The sequence below is a fragment of the Lissotriton vulgaris genome, chromosome 2_1 (genome assembly GCF_964263255.1).
Source record: "Lissotriton vulgaris chromosome 2_1, aLisVul1.2, whole genome shotgun sequence".
Taxonomy (NCBI): Eukaryota; Metazoa; Chordata; class Amphibia; order Caudata; family Salamandridae; genus Lissotriton; species Lissotriton vulgaris.
Window position 1 is genome coordinate 167,433,180 of NC_141687.1, and position 17,909 is coordinate 167,451,088.

The window sequence follows — 17,909 nt, forward strand, 5'->3', positions numbered from 1 at the left end:
ATGCAGATACCTTTGAATATATAAGTAGGCACATAGTAGCCTTTTTTAGTTTAAATTTCACTTTTTTGTAGATAGGGCAAATAGACCCAGCGATGTGAGTAAAGTGGGGATCTGTGCACCCCGTCCTGAAGAAGAAGCCTAGCTTTGAAACATGTTGACGCACACAAGAGGTGTTGTACATTAACATACATATTACCTCAGAATCACTTTTTTAACAGTACCAGCACGGAGGGCCATTAAAGTTTTCTAGACCTCACTTGCTGGGTACCTTTTTAACTTCACTTTCTCACCCTTCTGAACCCACCACTCACTTATACACCCAAAAAGCCCCACACGCTCCACACATAGCCAAAATAATAAAAAGTGCTCCCACGTAGTCGTCGGTTAGCAGCACGCCGCATCCCGTAGAGGGGTGCGAAGACCCCAATGATGAAGCATCCCTTTGGTGTGTGAGGGTTTTTTAAAGAACACTGTGTGTTCCCCACCGTTGTAGGGACCCCTCTATTAACATCTGGATGTGGATTCTTTTTGTTTAAATAAATCTGTAGAGGGAGAACAAATCTACTTTTTTCTCTCCTCTCCCCTGTTTGTTATATTTATGCTGGTTCAAACACTCCTACAAGAAATTCTAGAACTAGAAACCAAAATTAAACATTCACAAGTGGTAGAAGAAGCTAGAAAAAAGCTAGAAGAAGTCAACAAAGAAATTAATTCCTATAATGAATACCTACTTAAAAGAAAAACGGATAAGCTAAAAAATGATATTAGATTTTTCAGACAGGAAAAGGTTTAGCCTTATCTGGCAGACAATTTCTACCAACCAGAATCGAATGGCGACAAACAAGACCAACCTTCATATAATAGACCACCCAGAAAAATAGCAACTTTTTCAGATACTTTGGACTCAGAGGGTGAAAGTAACGGTCACTACCAGGACTGAGGCCCAGGGAGAAGCATGACAGGGACTCCTAGACTAAGCTGCCCTTTTTTAGCCAGGCGAGGGAACAACAACCCCGCTGGTGGACCAGATACCAACCCAGGTTCAGGGGCAATTGTCATCGGCAACCAAACCAGCAATACCCTCCACATCAGGATTATCAGCAGGGACAGAATTTATATCAAAACCAGGACCAATACCTGGTACAAGGAATGCACAGTTATGGCGGGACTGAAGGAAATTCCTATTTTCAATCTCAGCAGCCCTACTTTAGACCAAACCACTGAAAACCTTCTCACCAAAGGTCTTTACTTTGTGCTGCATAGTAACATCAATAGGTTTGAATTTTTTAAAGTTCTAATGATCTTGTTTCGTAAAATCAGACTTCAAAGCTTTTTTTCAGGACAGGACAATCAACTTGAAAATAATGACAACCGGCAAGGTTTAAAACCTGCCTCTACTTTCCTCCCCACCTTAGAACAAGTGGGACCGGAAATATCTATCTTTGAACTAACTATAGCAACTAAACACATCCCTCCGCCTAGATATAACATATCTCGGGACGAACATCTAGCACTTAAATTCCTTGCCGCTAATAAAAACTTGACAATCAAATGCTGTGACAAGGTTGGAGGCATAGTTATATTAGACAGTGACCAATATGTCTCTAAAATGGAGGAGATGTTGAATGGCAGATGTCACTACATCCCTATCCAAAGAGACCCTAACAAAAGTGTGCAAAAATCTGTGCTTCGAATCACCACAGAAGCACTTGACCAGAATCTGATCTGTGAAACAGAATGGCAATACCTTAACATCAAACAGCCTAAGATGGCAGCCATCTATGGGGTACCTAAAATACACAAACACACCCAAGACCCCCATACAGACCCATAGTCACTACTATTGGTTCAGTCACAGAGCCTTTATCAAAATACATAGGTACCATCCTGCGACCCTTCATTTCTAAAATTCCATCATACATCTCTGATACACGAGACATTATCACTAAGGTGGAAAATCTTCCTTTCCATTCAAACTTTGGTAACTATGAATATAGAGGCTCTATATTCCAACATACCACAGACTGAAGCTATTGAACAGGTCACTTGGTTTATGGACATCTTCAACATTGACTGCCCCAGATTGTTCATCATCGAATGCCAATGTCTTGTACTTATGGAGAATACGTTTGAATTCATTGGTTCCCTCTTCAAACAAACAAAGGGAGTAAGCATGGGGGCTTCCTGTGCACTGACAGTAGCCAACATCTATATGGCTCTATATGAAAATATTTACATCTACAATGAAATTGCCCTATTCAGTGAGTCCGTGTATCTGTGGTCCAGATACGTAGATGATGTCTTTTTTATCTGAACAGCTGACCCTGAAAATAACACTGAGTTTGTATCCTGGCTCAATCTCTGTGATACACCAACATCAAATTCACTACCAATTGTAGTAACACATAGGTAGAAATCCTAGACATCACGATACAGAACAAAGACAATCTTTTGGAGGTTGACCTGTACGTCAAACCTACAGCCCGCAATACTCTTTTGCACTTTGACAGTTTTCATCTGCAGATGCAAAAATCAAGTATCCCCTTTGGACAGTTCCTGCGGCTTTGCAGGAATTGTACCAATGTCCAGGATTTTGATATCCGAGCTGCAGACATGAAAGCAACATGTCTAGCTCATGGATATCCTAGAAGATTGAGATGTGACTCCTATAAACGGGCACGATTTTATGATAGGCAACACCTCCTCACACTTCAAACTAAAAATCCTATTTCTAGGTTGGTATTTGTGACCAGATACTCAACCATGAATGAGAAAATTTGCCACATAATCAATTCTAACTGGCACATTTTCAACGCCACTAAACCTAAATTAAATGCATTGCCTAAACCTCTTTTTGCATACAGGAAAAGCAAAAACTTTAAAGATCTTATTGTTCAATCCTGTATTCTTATTAAACCGAACCATATTGCTCAATCCTCCATCCAAGGTCACCGATTCCCTACGGGCAACTTCAAGTGCATTACCTGTGTGGCATGCCAATTTACTATTGAGACGAAAGATTTCTCGTTCAATAACATTAATCAGTGAAAACCTTGACAAACTGCAAAACCTCAAATATCATTTATCTGATTATGTGCCTATGTAACAAAGGCTATGTGGGCGAAACAGCACGCACCATGTCCACCAGGCTAATGGAACATAGATCAGCCATTCGTACCCACAAACTGCAGGCTCCACTAGTGCAACACTATATGGACCAACAACACACTCCAGATGAGATACACTGGCTAATACTAGAGAAAATCCGCACAAATACCAGTACCCTCAGTACCAATGTACGAAAATGCTGAGAAGTATATTTGATATTCTTATTCAATACGTACTTGAATGGGATGAACAATGAAATTCCTTGGGACCAGGTTCTTAAACATAATCCTAGTTGATATGTATCTCCTTACATCTATGTCTTGTAGTACCGACTTTATTGACTCTAGTCCATATAGTGCATTGATATTGGCACCTCTGAACCTGTTGTATAGTTTTATCAGGTGCTGGCCGACTTCCCTGTGAAGAGATACCTACTACTACCCCACACATGGAGCCCCTTGCTCTGTAACCTGTTTTTTCTGCATGGCATGGTTTTCAAATTGTATTTATCTTTTCCAGGTACGTAAGTTTCATACAGCAATTTGCGTGCTGTATTTCCTCCAGCTTGCTCTGTTACACCTGGTCCATCAGTATCTTATAATATACGGTAACGTCTTTCGGTCAATTATAAGATGGCGATGATAACTTATTTAACTGAGTGCGCATCGCGCTGTCCTCTTTATATTGTTTACCTTTTGACGGACTACGTCAGCGCCGTCCCGGTTTGGTGCGCATATTACACACTGGTGCGATTTAAATACCTAGTACCAACCAGTGTGTAATTCACGTGGCTTCAGTTTGACTGCAGACGCTGAGTGTGAGCGAGAGGACGGGAAACCAGTAACTTTGGCGCCCACCATGTTGGGTTCCCCCGCGTCATCTGCACCCCTCCTGCCTCTCTAATTATTGATACCGAAGGTAAGAATAAGCCTGTTTGAGTTCTTTTCCCTAATGCACTATTGTTAGACCTCCCGTCAGACTATGGTAGTTTGCTAACACCGAGCTACTTTTTATTTGTAGCAACATCCTGAAACCCTGGTTGCTATTTGAGTGTGATCTGCCTTCCACCTGCTTTTCCAATTATACGGATACCGACGGTAAGAACGAGGCTGCGTGAGCCCCCCCCTTTTTCTCCTTGCACCAATGTTAGACCTCCTGCCACATCTTGGAAGTATGCTAACAACCAGCCATATTCAGTCTGCAGAAATACTTGAATCCTTGATCTCATTGTTTCTTGCTCCTTTTCCAACTGCACTTCAATTAGGTTTCTTATCATAATATTGCAGTCAACCAACAGGAGCCATATACTTTTTCTAATAGGGATCCCTAGAGTCTTTTTGATTCTACTTTGAGCGTGCAGCATGCCAGTTGTACGCTTCTTATTATACCTAGTGGGTACCATCTGCATGAATCTCCCATATGAAAGTCTATATCAATAGGACTCGTAGATAAAGTGTGCCTCTTACTTTATCTATGAGATTGTTTTCACGCTGCACGCTGGGATTATACAATTTATCTACTGTCTTACTGCCATAATGTGTTAAGTATCTCTACAATATCTGCGGTCACTTTGAGAATATATTAACCTCTCAACTATACCATCAACTTATTATGCATACGCTAAGGTATAATCCTTTTTAAACTTTTGAATAATTTGGCGAGACAGAGACAAGGTCCATAAAGTCACATTAAATCTTCTCCAGCCTAATATGTACTTGTAAATATATCACATTGCTTAGATTTATTGCCTCACATTACAGTGGTTCACGGCCATCTACGACGTGAGAGTAGCATCATCCATCTTCTGGTCACCCTACCTGGACTAGAGGATCCCACATCATTTAGGCTTTAATATAGCGTTGGACCTCTATTTATGATAGGTAATGTACTCTGCCTGAATATCATTTCTTTACCTTCACATCTCCAGTGCTGGTACAGCTCTCCCATATACCAACTTTGTGCCTACCTTGTTGTTCTCTTACAGAATCATCTATGCAGTCTGAGGCTCCATACTACCCTCAGCTATAAACTATATGGGATTCCACGAGGGACATAATGAATAACCTACTTGAGAACTCCTTTATAGCATGGAGTTATCGGATTAACAACACTTTCTATTTATTTATTTTTTCTATTCACCTTTAATGTCAACAATCCTTCCCAGATTCCATTTCTGTACTCCCATTTCTTTCCTGGGATATCGTTCCTCCATCTAACTCTTAGGTGTATCTGGTATTGTTGGTTTCTTTCTATCTCTTGGTGATGGATACTCAGCACATATGGCACAATGTCAAGAGCTTAACTATTTGATATGTGTTTTTGATAGCTATGATTGGTTTGCAATTAATTCTTTTGACTTTTTCAGTCTTCTTGGACTGAGTTTTATCAACCCCAAATCTTTTGGCAATTAATAATGTAGTAGGACCGTCTTCTTTCCGAACATTGATTCATGTTATGTTTGTACATGCAACCACTTTCTAGGTTTCAGTTATTTTGTACATGGCTTCCTAATGAAGACACACAGCCGAAACGCGCGTAGGAGACAGATTTCCAAGAGCGATGCCAGAAATGATTGTCCTCTTTGTACATTGATATGATTATTTTGTCTGTATGTTCTTGATATTAACTGTATCACGTTAAACAGTTCTTCATATATCAATGAGTGACAATGTGTATACTGTATCTGATATTTAGTCAATACAAGAATCTTATTTCTGTTATTTTACTTTTTGAACCCAGTGTGAACATACATATAGAAGACTATATGTTTTATTCCTTATTTGTGTATCTAGTTTAACTTATTTTTAAAAACAATAGCAATAACAAATATTTTTGATACCACTGAAGAGAGGTTACATGTATATGCTCATGATCAACATTGACTAGGTCCATAATTATTTCCATTGCTCCTAAAATTGCGATATTCACACACTAGGAAAGGTGGCGCGCCACTTGGATGGCCGGGTCCAGGTGTGAGTTCAAAGTTTTGGAACTTGTTTTATCCCTGTAGCTCAGAACAGCTAGCCCTTGGATTCACTATGGTAGTACTGGGTTTAAGCAGCAAGGCAGGCCTCAAGTAGCAAGGCAAGTACTCTGAGGACACACACAGGCCTCAAGAAGCAGGGCAGACCTCTGAAATGAAAGGCAATCCTTCTGAGTGCCCTCTGCAGGTTTAGGAGTGAACAGAAAAGTCGGTCTTAAATGTGGTGCCAGCTTTTGAAGTAGGAGAAACTTCTAGGCCTTTCTACATCTGGTTTTAGAAATCTACCCCTTCCCCTGCCAGGCGTCAAGAGGTCTATGGTTACAAAAGACTGGTGGCAAGTTCTTTGTGAGGGTTCTGGAGGCAGCCTCTTTGAAATATATGTGGAGTATGGAACCGCTCCACCCCTCCCATCCTGCAAACTCCTAGGCTCCCTTTGTCTCACTGTCTGGGAGGAATACACAGAGGCCAAATGCTAACTGTTCACATTCATATGAGTCAGTACATTGGCTGCAGGCACCAGACGGTTAGGCAAGAAAATGACAACTTTCTAAAAGTGGCATTTTCAGATTTGTGACTTAAAATCCAATTTACCATAAAAGAGCATTTTAGATTACAATCCTTTCGAGACAAAACATGTAATTTCTATCTGTTCCCAATCACAAGGTAGCACATGTATAATGTTATAATGTAACCCAATGTTATCTTATGGGAGAGGTAGGTCTTACAGTACAGAAAAAATAATTTAGAAGTTTTTTACTACCAAGACGTAACACTTAAAAACATATATCCTAGCTTTCAAAAAAAATTCACCCTGCCTATGTGCTGTCTAGGGCCTACCTTAGGGTGACTAATATGTATTAAAAAGGGAGGTTGAAGTCTGGCAAAAGATTAATTTTGCTGGGTTGAATTCCTGCTTTAAAACTGCACACAGCCTGCAATGGCAGACTTGAGACATGTTTTAAAGGGCTATGTAAGTGGGTGGCACAATTAATGCTGCAGCCCCAAAAGTACCAATTTAATTTACAGGTCCTGGGTACATATATTACCATTTTACTAGGGAATTATAAGTACATTAAAGGTACTAATTGGGGGTATGATCATTTTACCATGTGTGAGCGCTTTAGCACTAATTAGCAGTGGTAAATTGCATAGAGCTCTAAAACCAGCAAAATCATTCCAGTAAACATGAGAGGAGAAGGCAAAACATTTTGGGAAAGACCACACCAAAGGCTCTCAGATCTAATAGTGGTTATTTTTCATTTAAACCAGATCAGCCTGCAAAGAGGTTTTAATGTTTAGTGTAATATTTGCAATTACATTTTCTGAAAATTAACATCAAAGATCTTGGTATATTGCAGGTCTTTCAGAAAACATTGTGATTTTAAGTGGAGCCTGAACAATGTAAAATTGGATTTTGGGTTTATGACATTTAAGTACTTTACCACATATTCATCCCCTCTCAGTAAACAATCTAGCAGCCTCAACTGGTTTGGTAGTTTTGATAAAAATCAGTTTAAGAAATGCCCTTCTAATATATAATGCAAAGATCCCCATAACAATTATTTTTTATTGAGTGCATTCCTACAAGTAAATTTAGTTTTATTGAAAGAATTAAGGTAGAATTCCAAAAACATTCCTAGGAGTTCACAGGAGCTGCTTTGTTGAAGTATTGCAGCAATAACTTGGCCAATCTACCTGCCATTGTAAAGCATGCAGTCAGTCCGTCAATAGCTTTATTCGAAATGTAAAAACAATTCATAAAAGCATGTACAATACAATCACAGAAACATAAAAGGTAAATTTCAATTTAAAAATTATGAAAAATCATAAAGGCAACAACAGTACATAAATAAAAACAAATACATCAATACGTTTCATTTTGTAAGAAGTGGCGTGTGTTAAAAAAGGATTAAATCAATAAGATAAATCAACTGATCATTAAGAGCGGGGGAGTAAGATAAGTTAATTAAGCGTGGAGATAAAGCGACCACTCAATACACGTCCAGTTCTGCCCATCCAGTGATTGTTATGTTCTTTTTGGCAATGCGACATAGCGTAAGATGTTCTGGGGTAGAAATCAGTTAGACTCCAGATGGATATAGGCCCATCTCCTAACTGTGGCTGTCGAGTTGAAGGTATGAGACGACATGTTTATTCCTAAATTTAACAAGTACCAGATCGCCCGCAATATGTTTTGGGAGAGGTCCTAACTAGCCCACTCTTCTGACGCTTAGTATGGTACCATCAATGTTGGGTGGGAGAGGTCTATTTTTAGATAGCCAGAACACTACCTTGTTTCTTAAATCCTGGTGGCGTTCGTGTTTCCCCATTGGGAGTTCTGGTACACCTGAGAGGACGCACACAATGGGAGCGGCCTCTGGTGGCAAATATAGATGATTGGTTTTTTGTGACATATTGTCACAATTGACCGCTATTCCCTTTTGAAGTGACATTTCTTTGTCTGGCCCTTCTCTAGGCTGGGAACTCCGTAAAGTTGTGACTGCCTTCGAGCGGTTTATGTTTTTACTATGCGGGGTTACTGATTGATTATGGGTGGTCTTACTTTGTATGGTGGTATTGGGCATTTCTGTGGGGGCAGGACATGATGGATGAGAGGACCTGCCTTGGTTCTTAAAAGTAGAGAATTTGCCTTGATTGCTTCCTCGACCCCCGAGAGTCAATCCCCTAAGCTAGTCATTTTGTCAATTAACGGAGAAATCATTGACTTTATCATATTTTCAAGCGAGGCCAGTAAGGAGGCATTGGTAGATACTTTTGGTGTTACAGTGCTAGGAGTGTTAGGGAGTGGGGAATTTGTAGTTAGTGTTTGTTGCTTGGCCTGCCTCCCCGTTTGTCTAACCCCATCTCTCTTCCTTTTAGTAGAGGAGACATGGGTAGAGGAGACCTGGGTAGCAACAGCGGATTGTAAGTTTAATATTGGGCTTGTTACAGGCGGAGTACCCTGTGAGATTTGGGTAAGTTAAAGTGAGCAGCTAGTCCTAGGGCTAGTCATTGCTATAGGGGAAATAGGAGCTCAAGATTGAAGATCTCCTGATTCCACAGGAGCATACGTGGATCTACCCATATTATTTAGTTCCTCCAGTAATGATATTGCTTGGGTTGCATCGGCAGTCTGCGGAGACAAACACACACTCGGGGAACTATCCATAACTGGCGAACGCTCTATTCTCTCTAATTCGCAGGCAATAGGGAGAACAGAGCTCTTAATGTAATAATCCATTGTTCCCCTAAGCGAATTACTCTAGTTGAAAGATTTTCTAATGCCCCCCTTACAATTCATAGCAAACTAGCGTTTGATAATGGACACTGAAGCCATATCACCTGCCAATGAATAGTTCACTGGTTCCGCTACGATGACACTTGGGAGAGACCTATATGGAAGTAGAGATAGTCAAAGGGTGTCTGTACCCTAGGTCCTTTCCCTTCTTTTCTTAAATCAGTTCCAAGGGGGGGTGTCCCGGCCCGGCCTCCTCTGGCCTACGATGGCCTTAGATGGTCCCGCCCTTGTCCCGGCGCCGACCCGCGCGCGATCCCGCGACGCGGGGGGTAGCCTTGAATTAATGCGCCTCCTGGCGCGGGTCAGATCGGCTTCCTGCCGCAAAGGACGCTGGGGATTGTGGTTCCCTCAGGCCGATCTCGTTCGCAGTGTTCGCAAGGTCCAACCACAACTTCCCCCAACAACAAGCAGGGCTCCGGGCTGATGCGACTGTGTCTCCCGCTCCACCGGGGGTAGCCTTGAATTAATGCGCCTCCTGGCACGGGTCAGAGCGGCTTCCTGCCGCAAATGACGCTGGGGATTGTGGTTCCCTCGGGCCGATCTCGTTCGCAGTGTTCGCAAGGTCCAACCCCAACTTCCCCCAACAACAAGCAGGGCTCCGGGCTGATGCGACTGTGTCCCCCGCTCCACCGGGGGTAGCCTTGAATTAATGCACCTCCTGGAGCGGGTCAGAGCGGCTTCCTGCCGCAAAGGACGCTGGGGATTGTGGTTCCCTCGGGCCGATCTCGTTCGCAGTGTTCGCAAGGTCCAACCCCAACTTCCCCCAACAACAAGCAGGGCTCCGGGCTGATGCGACTGTGTCCCCCGCTCCACCGGGGGTAGCCTTGAATTAATGCGCCTCCTGGCGCGGGTCAGAGTGGCTTCCTGCCGCAAAGGACGCTGGGGATTGTGGTTCCCTCGGGCCGATCTCGGCCGCAGTGTTCGCAAGGTCCAACCCCAACTTCCCCCAACAACAAGCAGGGCTCCGGGCTGATGCGACTGTGTCCCCCGCTCCACCGCGGGTAGCCTTGAATTAATGCGCCTCCTGGCACGGGTCAGAGCGGCTTCCTGCTGCAAAGGACGCTGGGGATTGTGGTTCCCTCAGGCCGATCTAGGCCGCAGTGTTCGCAAGGTCCAACCCCAACTTCCCCCAACAACAAGCAGGGCTCCGGGCTGATGCGACTGTGTCCCCCGCTCCACCGGGGGTAGCCTTGAATTAATGCATCTCCTGGCGCGGGTCAGAGCGGCTTCCTGCTGCAAAGGACGCTGGGGATTGTAGTTCCCTGGGGACGATCTCGGCTGCAGTGTTCGCAAGGTCCAACCCCAACTTCCCCCAACAACAAGCAGGGCTCCGGGCTGATGCGACTGTGTACAATAGTGATATGGGACCATAAAATATTCATAGCATCACCTGGCTCTCTCTAATATCTAGTCACATCGGAACTATGGAAAACCAAAAAAAGAAATTACACATTTGATCAAAACAATCCTTGACATTTAAGCAACAGGGGAGGAAACCTAGATCAACCTTATCTACTGTACCAACCCCACTTTTTCAATCCTGGTAAAAAAGATTGTTGGAAAAGATGAGATATTTGGAGGATTTAGCTACTGTACCACCTACGCCCCTTTTGATAAGATATAAACAAGTGGTACATTCAAATTGATGCAACCTCATGTATCAATATGGATCATGAGTTTTGTAGGTTTGTATTAAATCTTAGAACTGATGCACTGCTTCTGAATAACAATCAAATGAAATGGTATCCGAACATTGGACACAAGTGGAGCTATCCTCACTCTAATCTCAACCAAGAAGATATTAAGCATGTATTATTTTTATGTCCAGGACTATTAGCATTAAGATGGCTTTTTTTACACAGGATGGTTATAAAGAACATCATGTTTAATATAAGACAAGCATTGAGTTTATAGGTGTGCAGAATAAAGGGAACAGTATAGGAAATAGTGTGCGGAAGACCTTGCGGCGCGGAAGGGTTAATTAGCTTAGGTTAGTGTTGATGAGCGAAAACCCATGTACCACGCTGATATAGCAGATGATCTTGTGACATATGTTTTTTCCATTCCTTATAGACATAACTATATGTGCTGCCAAGGTCCTGTGTTTACTGAAGCAGTTGGATAAGCGGAGACTTACTTTGAGGTTGTAATGACCCGAACAACCCTGGGAGTAGTTTGAAGGTGTTGGGTGGTGACCACCTTCATCGGCTTCAGCTGGTGCAAAACCAGGCGGCCAGACTGGTCTTTCAACAGCCTAAGCACCAACACGTCTCGCCCCTGCTGAGGAGACTGCATTGGCTCCCAGTAGCCTCTCGATGCATTTTTAAACTGCGCTGTACTGTTTTTAAGTCACTCCTTGCCCTTGCCCCAGCCTTCACCTCCCTCAGCCTCAAGAGTCACATTCCTCAGAGGAACCTTCGGTCTTCTACACACAACCTTCTAACCGTCCCCAGGTTCAAACGGAAAAAACATGGTGGCTCCTGCTTTTCCTTTCTCGCTCCCTCAACCTGGAAGTCCCTCCCCACAACTATACGACTTTGCCCCGATTACACCTGCTCTCGTAAACTTCTTAAAACGCATCTCTTCCAGCTAGCTTACGAATAATCCTCGCTGCCTATCCTCCCTGCTTTTGTCTATGAGCGCCATGAAACCGACTGGTGACCGTGCGCGGTAGAAATCTTTTTAACATAACATATGGTTCGGGTGAGAGCAAGAGGCGAGTAGGAGTCCGGAGGATCCGAAGCTAGCTGCTAACGTTAAGTTATCCAGGGGTGAAGAGCCAGGTTCTCCTGCTTTATCTTGAGAACACAAGACTAAACTCTCTAAACAAAAACTCCCAAATGAACCTTTAGTCCCAGAGTAGCAAGCTACTAACCATTGAGTACTTCAACATCTCATCAGGGGTCGTAAGCACAGTGGGCCCAATTCACAGAACTAACTAACAACAAAATCCTAAACTTACTACTTTTGGTATTCACAGAAGGCATTTAGTAGTCTTAACTTACTACTTTTGGTATTCACAGAAGGCATTTAGTAGTCTTAAGTTAGGATTTTGTCCTAAATTAGGATTTTGTCTTAAGTTAGAATTTTGTCCTAAGTTAGGATTTTGTCTTAAGTTAGGATTTTGTCTTAAGTTAGGATTTTCCCTTAAGATAGGATTTTGTCCTAAATTAGGATTTTGTCCTAAATTAGGATTTTGTCTTAAATTAAACTTAAGTTTAACTTAAGTTTGTCTTAAATTTAACTTAAGACAAAATCCTAACTTAGGATAAAATCCTAACTTTAGACAAAATCCTAATTTTGGACAAAATCCTAACTTAAGACTACTAAATGCCTTCTGTGAATACCAAAAGTAGTAAGTTTAGGATTTTGTTGTAAATTAGTTCTGTGAATCGGCCCCTATGTGAACATAATTTCAATGAAACAATGGCATGAAATAAAGATTACATTTTCTTTTTGGGTATAGGCTTTGTGTTTGACTGTTTATTGACACAGGAACATTCATGGTACAGTAGACTAAACTGGATCCTGAGAAATTATTATTAAATATGGTTGACAGCGTATCAGATAGGCACAGCTTCTTCAGTATGCGGCTACACCAAACCCAGTACGTTGTTTAGATAACACAAATGTCTCTTAAGAGTGTTCCTAATTTGCTACTATGTTCCTCGTACAATACACATACCTAAAATGGTGCTGCAAACTGCACCAATTGGTGCTAAGTTTTGCAATTTTGTCTTGAGGGAAACATTATCCCAAATGCTCATGAAAGGTTAATTATGCTCCTTTGATTGGTCCAACGTGGGGGATTATTTGCACTCTTGCCAGAGAATATTTTGTTTTTAAGTTTTGCTCTGCTCTTTAACATGTAAATATAAAATTAGTTCACCTGTGTATGCAAGTCAATAAAAATCATCTTAACAGAGACAACTGCGTTCTTACCTGCAAAGCATTGCTTGGCAGATGTTCCTCTACCAACACTACAGCTAACTCTGATGATTGAGTCAGCTCCTTTTCCAGTTTCACAGACACCTCTTCTGACCCTTCTGATGCTGGATTTCCTGCACCAACAGTCAAGGTGGCATCTTTAGTACTCTGTGTACCATGATTCGAGTGGGCAGTGTATAGAAAATTGGGAGACTGCTGTAGTGAACAAGTGATTGATTGCTCACTCCCCACAACAAAAGATGTTATGTCAGAAGCAACAGGAGTGAGGGACTCTAGCTGGCTAGGCTCTCTGTTGCAGGATACCTCGGTAGAGACAACTTGGTTTACTTGCATCTGTTGGTCTGATTCAGGCTGTGGTGCACAGTCCTCCTGGTTGTCCACAGTGTTCACTTTCAGCATCTCCAACTTGGAGGAAGAGTGTAGCTCATCCACAATTTGGAAAACAGCCTCCAGATTCACTTCAGTCTTCTTGCTTTCTTCTGAAGTGTTACAGGACCAGTTTGAGGGCATAAATTCCATCGGATATGAAGATTGCATTGGTGGGCTCTGAAGAAACAGAAGAAAGCAGTTCTAGTACGTATAAATAAGGAAACACAGTAGAAAATATTTTTCCTAGAGGTGGTTTTAGTATGTCTGCTATAAAGTGCCACTGTCACCTTGTGTGTGTTGCCAATTGAAACCGCTCCAATTGCAGAAGAAAATTTGAGTAGATCAGGTATTACAAGGTTATGTGAGCTTCCTCTGACACTAACACCAAAAAACAATATTGTCTGTTATACTATCTGGATCTGCAAATCTTTAATACGATTATCTTCTAACATCCTCCAGCTAGTAGTGAGAGAACTCCCAAGGACGCCAAATTGATGATCTCACAGTGGAGAAGAAATTCATTGACAAAGATATTCAACATAAATAAACAGTCTTTGGAACATGGTTGCAAAAACAATTAAAAAAACAAATGGAGAATAGCTGCGTTTCAATTCAGGCAAAGAAATAATAACTTACTTGGCCGATTGGTATTTTCAAAAATACATAAGTTTTTCTAAATATAATTATTTTCTCGATTAACTCAGTCTCCAAATATTTTATTCATTTATACTGAAACTGAAATATAGAAACAGAGTGCATCACCTGTTTCACATTGTTTGGGATTCAGCTAAACAAGTTTCTCTTAGCTTCGACTTCAATGACCATGTTATCTCTTTGCATTAGCAAGTAATTATCCTTCATAATCTGCTTTTCAGTGACAACAGTAGGTTTCATATGACTATATGAACGATTTCAGTGCTGGCGAACTAAATCTTCTCCATCCCCATGGAGAAAACTCATAAAGAGCATGTAAATAAACTCACGCTTTTCTAAATGAGGTCCTTAACCTAACCTTTAAGGTAGAGACTGCCATGTGCGGCAAATGGTCTAGTCACGCCACTGCTCCTAAGAAAAGTTTACATACCTGTAGTCCTGGATCTTCATTGTAGGAATCTTTACTGACGACATACATGCTTGAATAATTGCCCCGTTGTTTTCACTGACCCCAGAACACCGTTACATAGTTGATTCCCATGTAAACACATAAAAAATGCCTCGATCGTTGAACACGTCTAAGGGGCTGCTTTAAAATAGGGCAGCCAAATGTATCTATGACTTGCAAGCTGGTGGTAATTTATAACGCACTGGCACTTGCAAGCTGGTGGTAATTTATAACGCACTGGCTGGAGCTGCCATCATTTTGGTTTCTGTCAATACATTTTTTTCTGTTTGGTGCAGAGCACCATCAGCGGGACGGAGTCCTCTACCAAACAGGTTGCTTTTCTTATTTTCAAAAAGAAAATCCTGATACAGGATTTTCTTTTTGACAATAAAAAATACAATGCTCTCCTCACCATGGGAGTCCTTTTCCATGGCGAGGAGAGCATTTTGCAGTTTTCAGGGCACCTTACAGTCAGGGTTTTCCTGGAGGTGACGAAAAGTGAAAACTGACCTGTAATTCATCCCATATAAATTGGGTGGGTGAAATAACAGGTCAGCCTCCAACAGCCCCTTACTCCATAGGACTATCAAGAGGGGATTAATCACACCGGAGACGGAGTAGTCTCCACTGTAATTGACCCTAGGGTCCAGCACAGTTAAATTCGGTGGGCGGACACCATTCTTGGTGATAAAGATACTCTGTCCTTGCCACCAATAATTAAATCAGGCCCTAAATCTGTTCGATGGAAGTCTAAAAGGTCTAATATTTCATGAATGTACAGCAGAATAAAAACCTACCACATGAATTCATAATACTATATTGCTGAATCTTTTAATAGACAACACAGCACAATGAGATGTTTGGTCAGAGAACATGAATGTAAAATTGTAGCCTGTTTGCTTTCATTCAACGCAGATGGAAAAGAGCCTATCCAATCAAGAACCTGGGCGGCACCCTCAGCCAGAATGCCTTGTACTGCTGGTGTCTCTCTTACCTAATTCTTTTTTTCCAAGGCAAAGTGTAGAGAAAACATGTTTTATTTAATGTATCAACATGCACAACTACTCCTGCAGCCAGGGAGGAGGGTGGGTCGTTTATGACTTCAATGAAGATTCCTAAGATGCAGAACCAGAACTACAGGTACATAACCTTTTCTTCTGAATAGTAGGATTTTGACTGATAGTCATAAATCGCTTGTATACAGTAGCATGCTTAAGAAAAATTATGAAAAGGCCACTGGCAAATCTATCGATGTATAATAATTTAAAGAGAGTCTCCTGTTCCACCCACCCTAACTTCAGCTTGAGTATCAGTGTCTAAACAATAGTGTTTAATGACCGTGTGAATTGATTCTCATGTTGCAACTTAATAAAGCTCTCTGATAGGAACATTTCGGATCCACACAGTTGCAGCAACTTTCCCCCGTGTGGAATGAGATTTAGGTTTCTGTTGTGTCCTCCCCCAAGCAAAACACTCAAGGCAGGATAGTACTGGTATTAGGTTTATTGGATAATCTGTACAGCATTGAAACAGGTCGTGCTCTTCCTCAGCCCATCTCCAACTGCCTCCCGACGCCCTATATTCAACACAGAATCCGATTACATCAGACCTTCCATTACATCACTGCCTTGCTGCATAATACAAACCATAACACATTCCCCTTCCATAAACAAAGGAAGTATACAGTTAAACACCAAACAAACAACCACAAGACAGAGTACATACCCAATGCAGCACTAAGACCGCATATTGCAAAAGTATAAAAATATATGGAGTAATATTCATGCAAAATATAAACAGCTCTCACACAAAATAAAAATAAAAATGTGATTACATCATATAATATGAGAAATTAGAAAGATACATTGACAACACCTTATAAAGAGAATTATGCATTGTAAATCTTAAATGGATTTGACAATATTATTAACTAATTATCTAAGATAATCATCAAACCACCCAGGAGCTTTTTGCATCCTCTGTGGACTGCTTGTTCCCCCGTCCCATGGACAGTTGTCCACCCTGTATTCCTGGGATTCTGCCACGTTCCCATGATTTCCACACTCCTCCCCATCCATCTCCACAGCTCTTCCACTCACTTCAACTAGTCTGGACATACTCCACCATTCCCGTGTATGTACTCCCACCTCATTGGATTTCACTTTGACAATACCGAAAGGTCCATGAAAACCACCATCACTCTTAGCATGAAACCTCGTTTTTTTAATCCACACTTCATCAGCCACAGCCTATGCTCTCCTCACCACCCCATGCTTATGATCAAAACTGGCTTTGTATTTCTCCTGATGCGCCAAAATCTTCCCTTTCAAAGTCAAACCAAAATGACGCAACCTGGCAAGAACCTTAAAGAATTTCCCTTCATGTTCCCCTTCATCCATCCTTACCATACATCAGAATGTCATCCTGGAAAATGTTGACTCACTTTCTGGAAACAAGCTGCAGCAGGTGCAAGCCCAAAAGGCATGCAGGGAACCTGTAAGTCCCCAGAGGGGTGGCAAACAATGTAAATGGTCTCGACTCTTCACTCCGCATCACTTGATGATATGCCGCCGATAAAACCATCACAATGAACACTCTCCCTTCAACATGGACAGCTTTTGTCCAATATTGAGCAATGGCTGCCTATCCTCCCAATGGTTCTAATTGAGGTCACTCAAGTCAACAGTCATCCTCAAACTTCTTCCATTATTCTTGGGTGACAAAATCACCGGAGCCAGCCATTCTGAGGACTCAATTTCTTCAATCATCCCTAACTCCAACAACCTGTTCATCTATTTCCCAAGGCATCCGACATCAAATGTGGCACTTTCCTCACCTAATGCACCACTAATTTAGCTCCCTGTTTCAACTTGATCCGATGCTCAAAACCAACTTTTTTTCCCAAACACTTCAGGGTATCTCCTCACAATGTCCTCATTTTCCTGAGCGCAGTCCAGTAACATAACTGGCTCCAAGGCATTTGGATTAAGGATGATACCCAGATCTTTCTGGTATCTCCACCCCAACAGACAATCTCCTCTCTTTGCCACATACACCTTTCCCCATGTCTTCCTTCCCTTGTAATCAATTAACATGGGCAC

General features: G+C 41.8%; 1 protein-coding gene across 1 annotated transcript in view; it reads right to left on the reverse strand.

Moving 5' to 3' along the window:
- Positions 1–17,909, reverse strand: part of HSF5 (heat shock transcription factor 5) — a 1,034,495-nt gene that overhangs the window by 426,976 nt on the left and 589,610 nt on the right. The window contains exon 4 of the mRNA XM_086958490.1: positions 13,332–13,883. Within this exon, the coding sequence (XP_086814616.1) occupies positions 13,332–13,883 (552 nt within the window). The remainder of the gene's footprint in view (positions 1–13,331; positions 13,884–17,909) is intronic.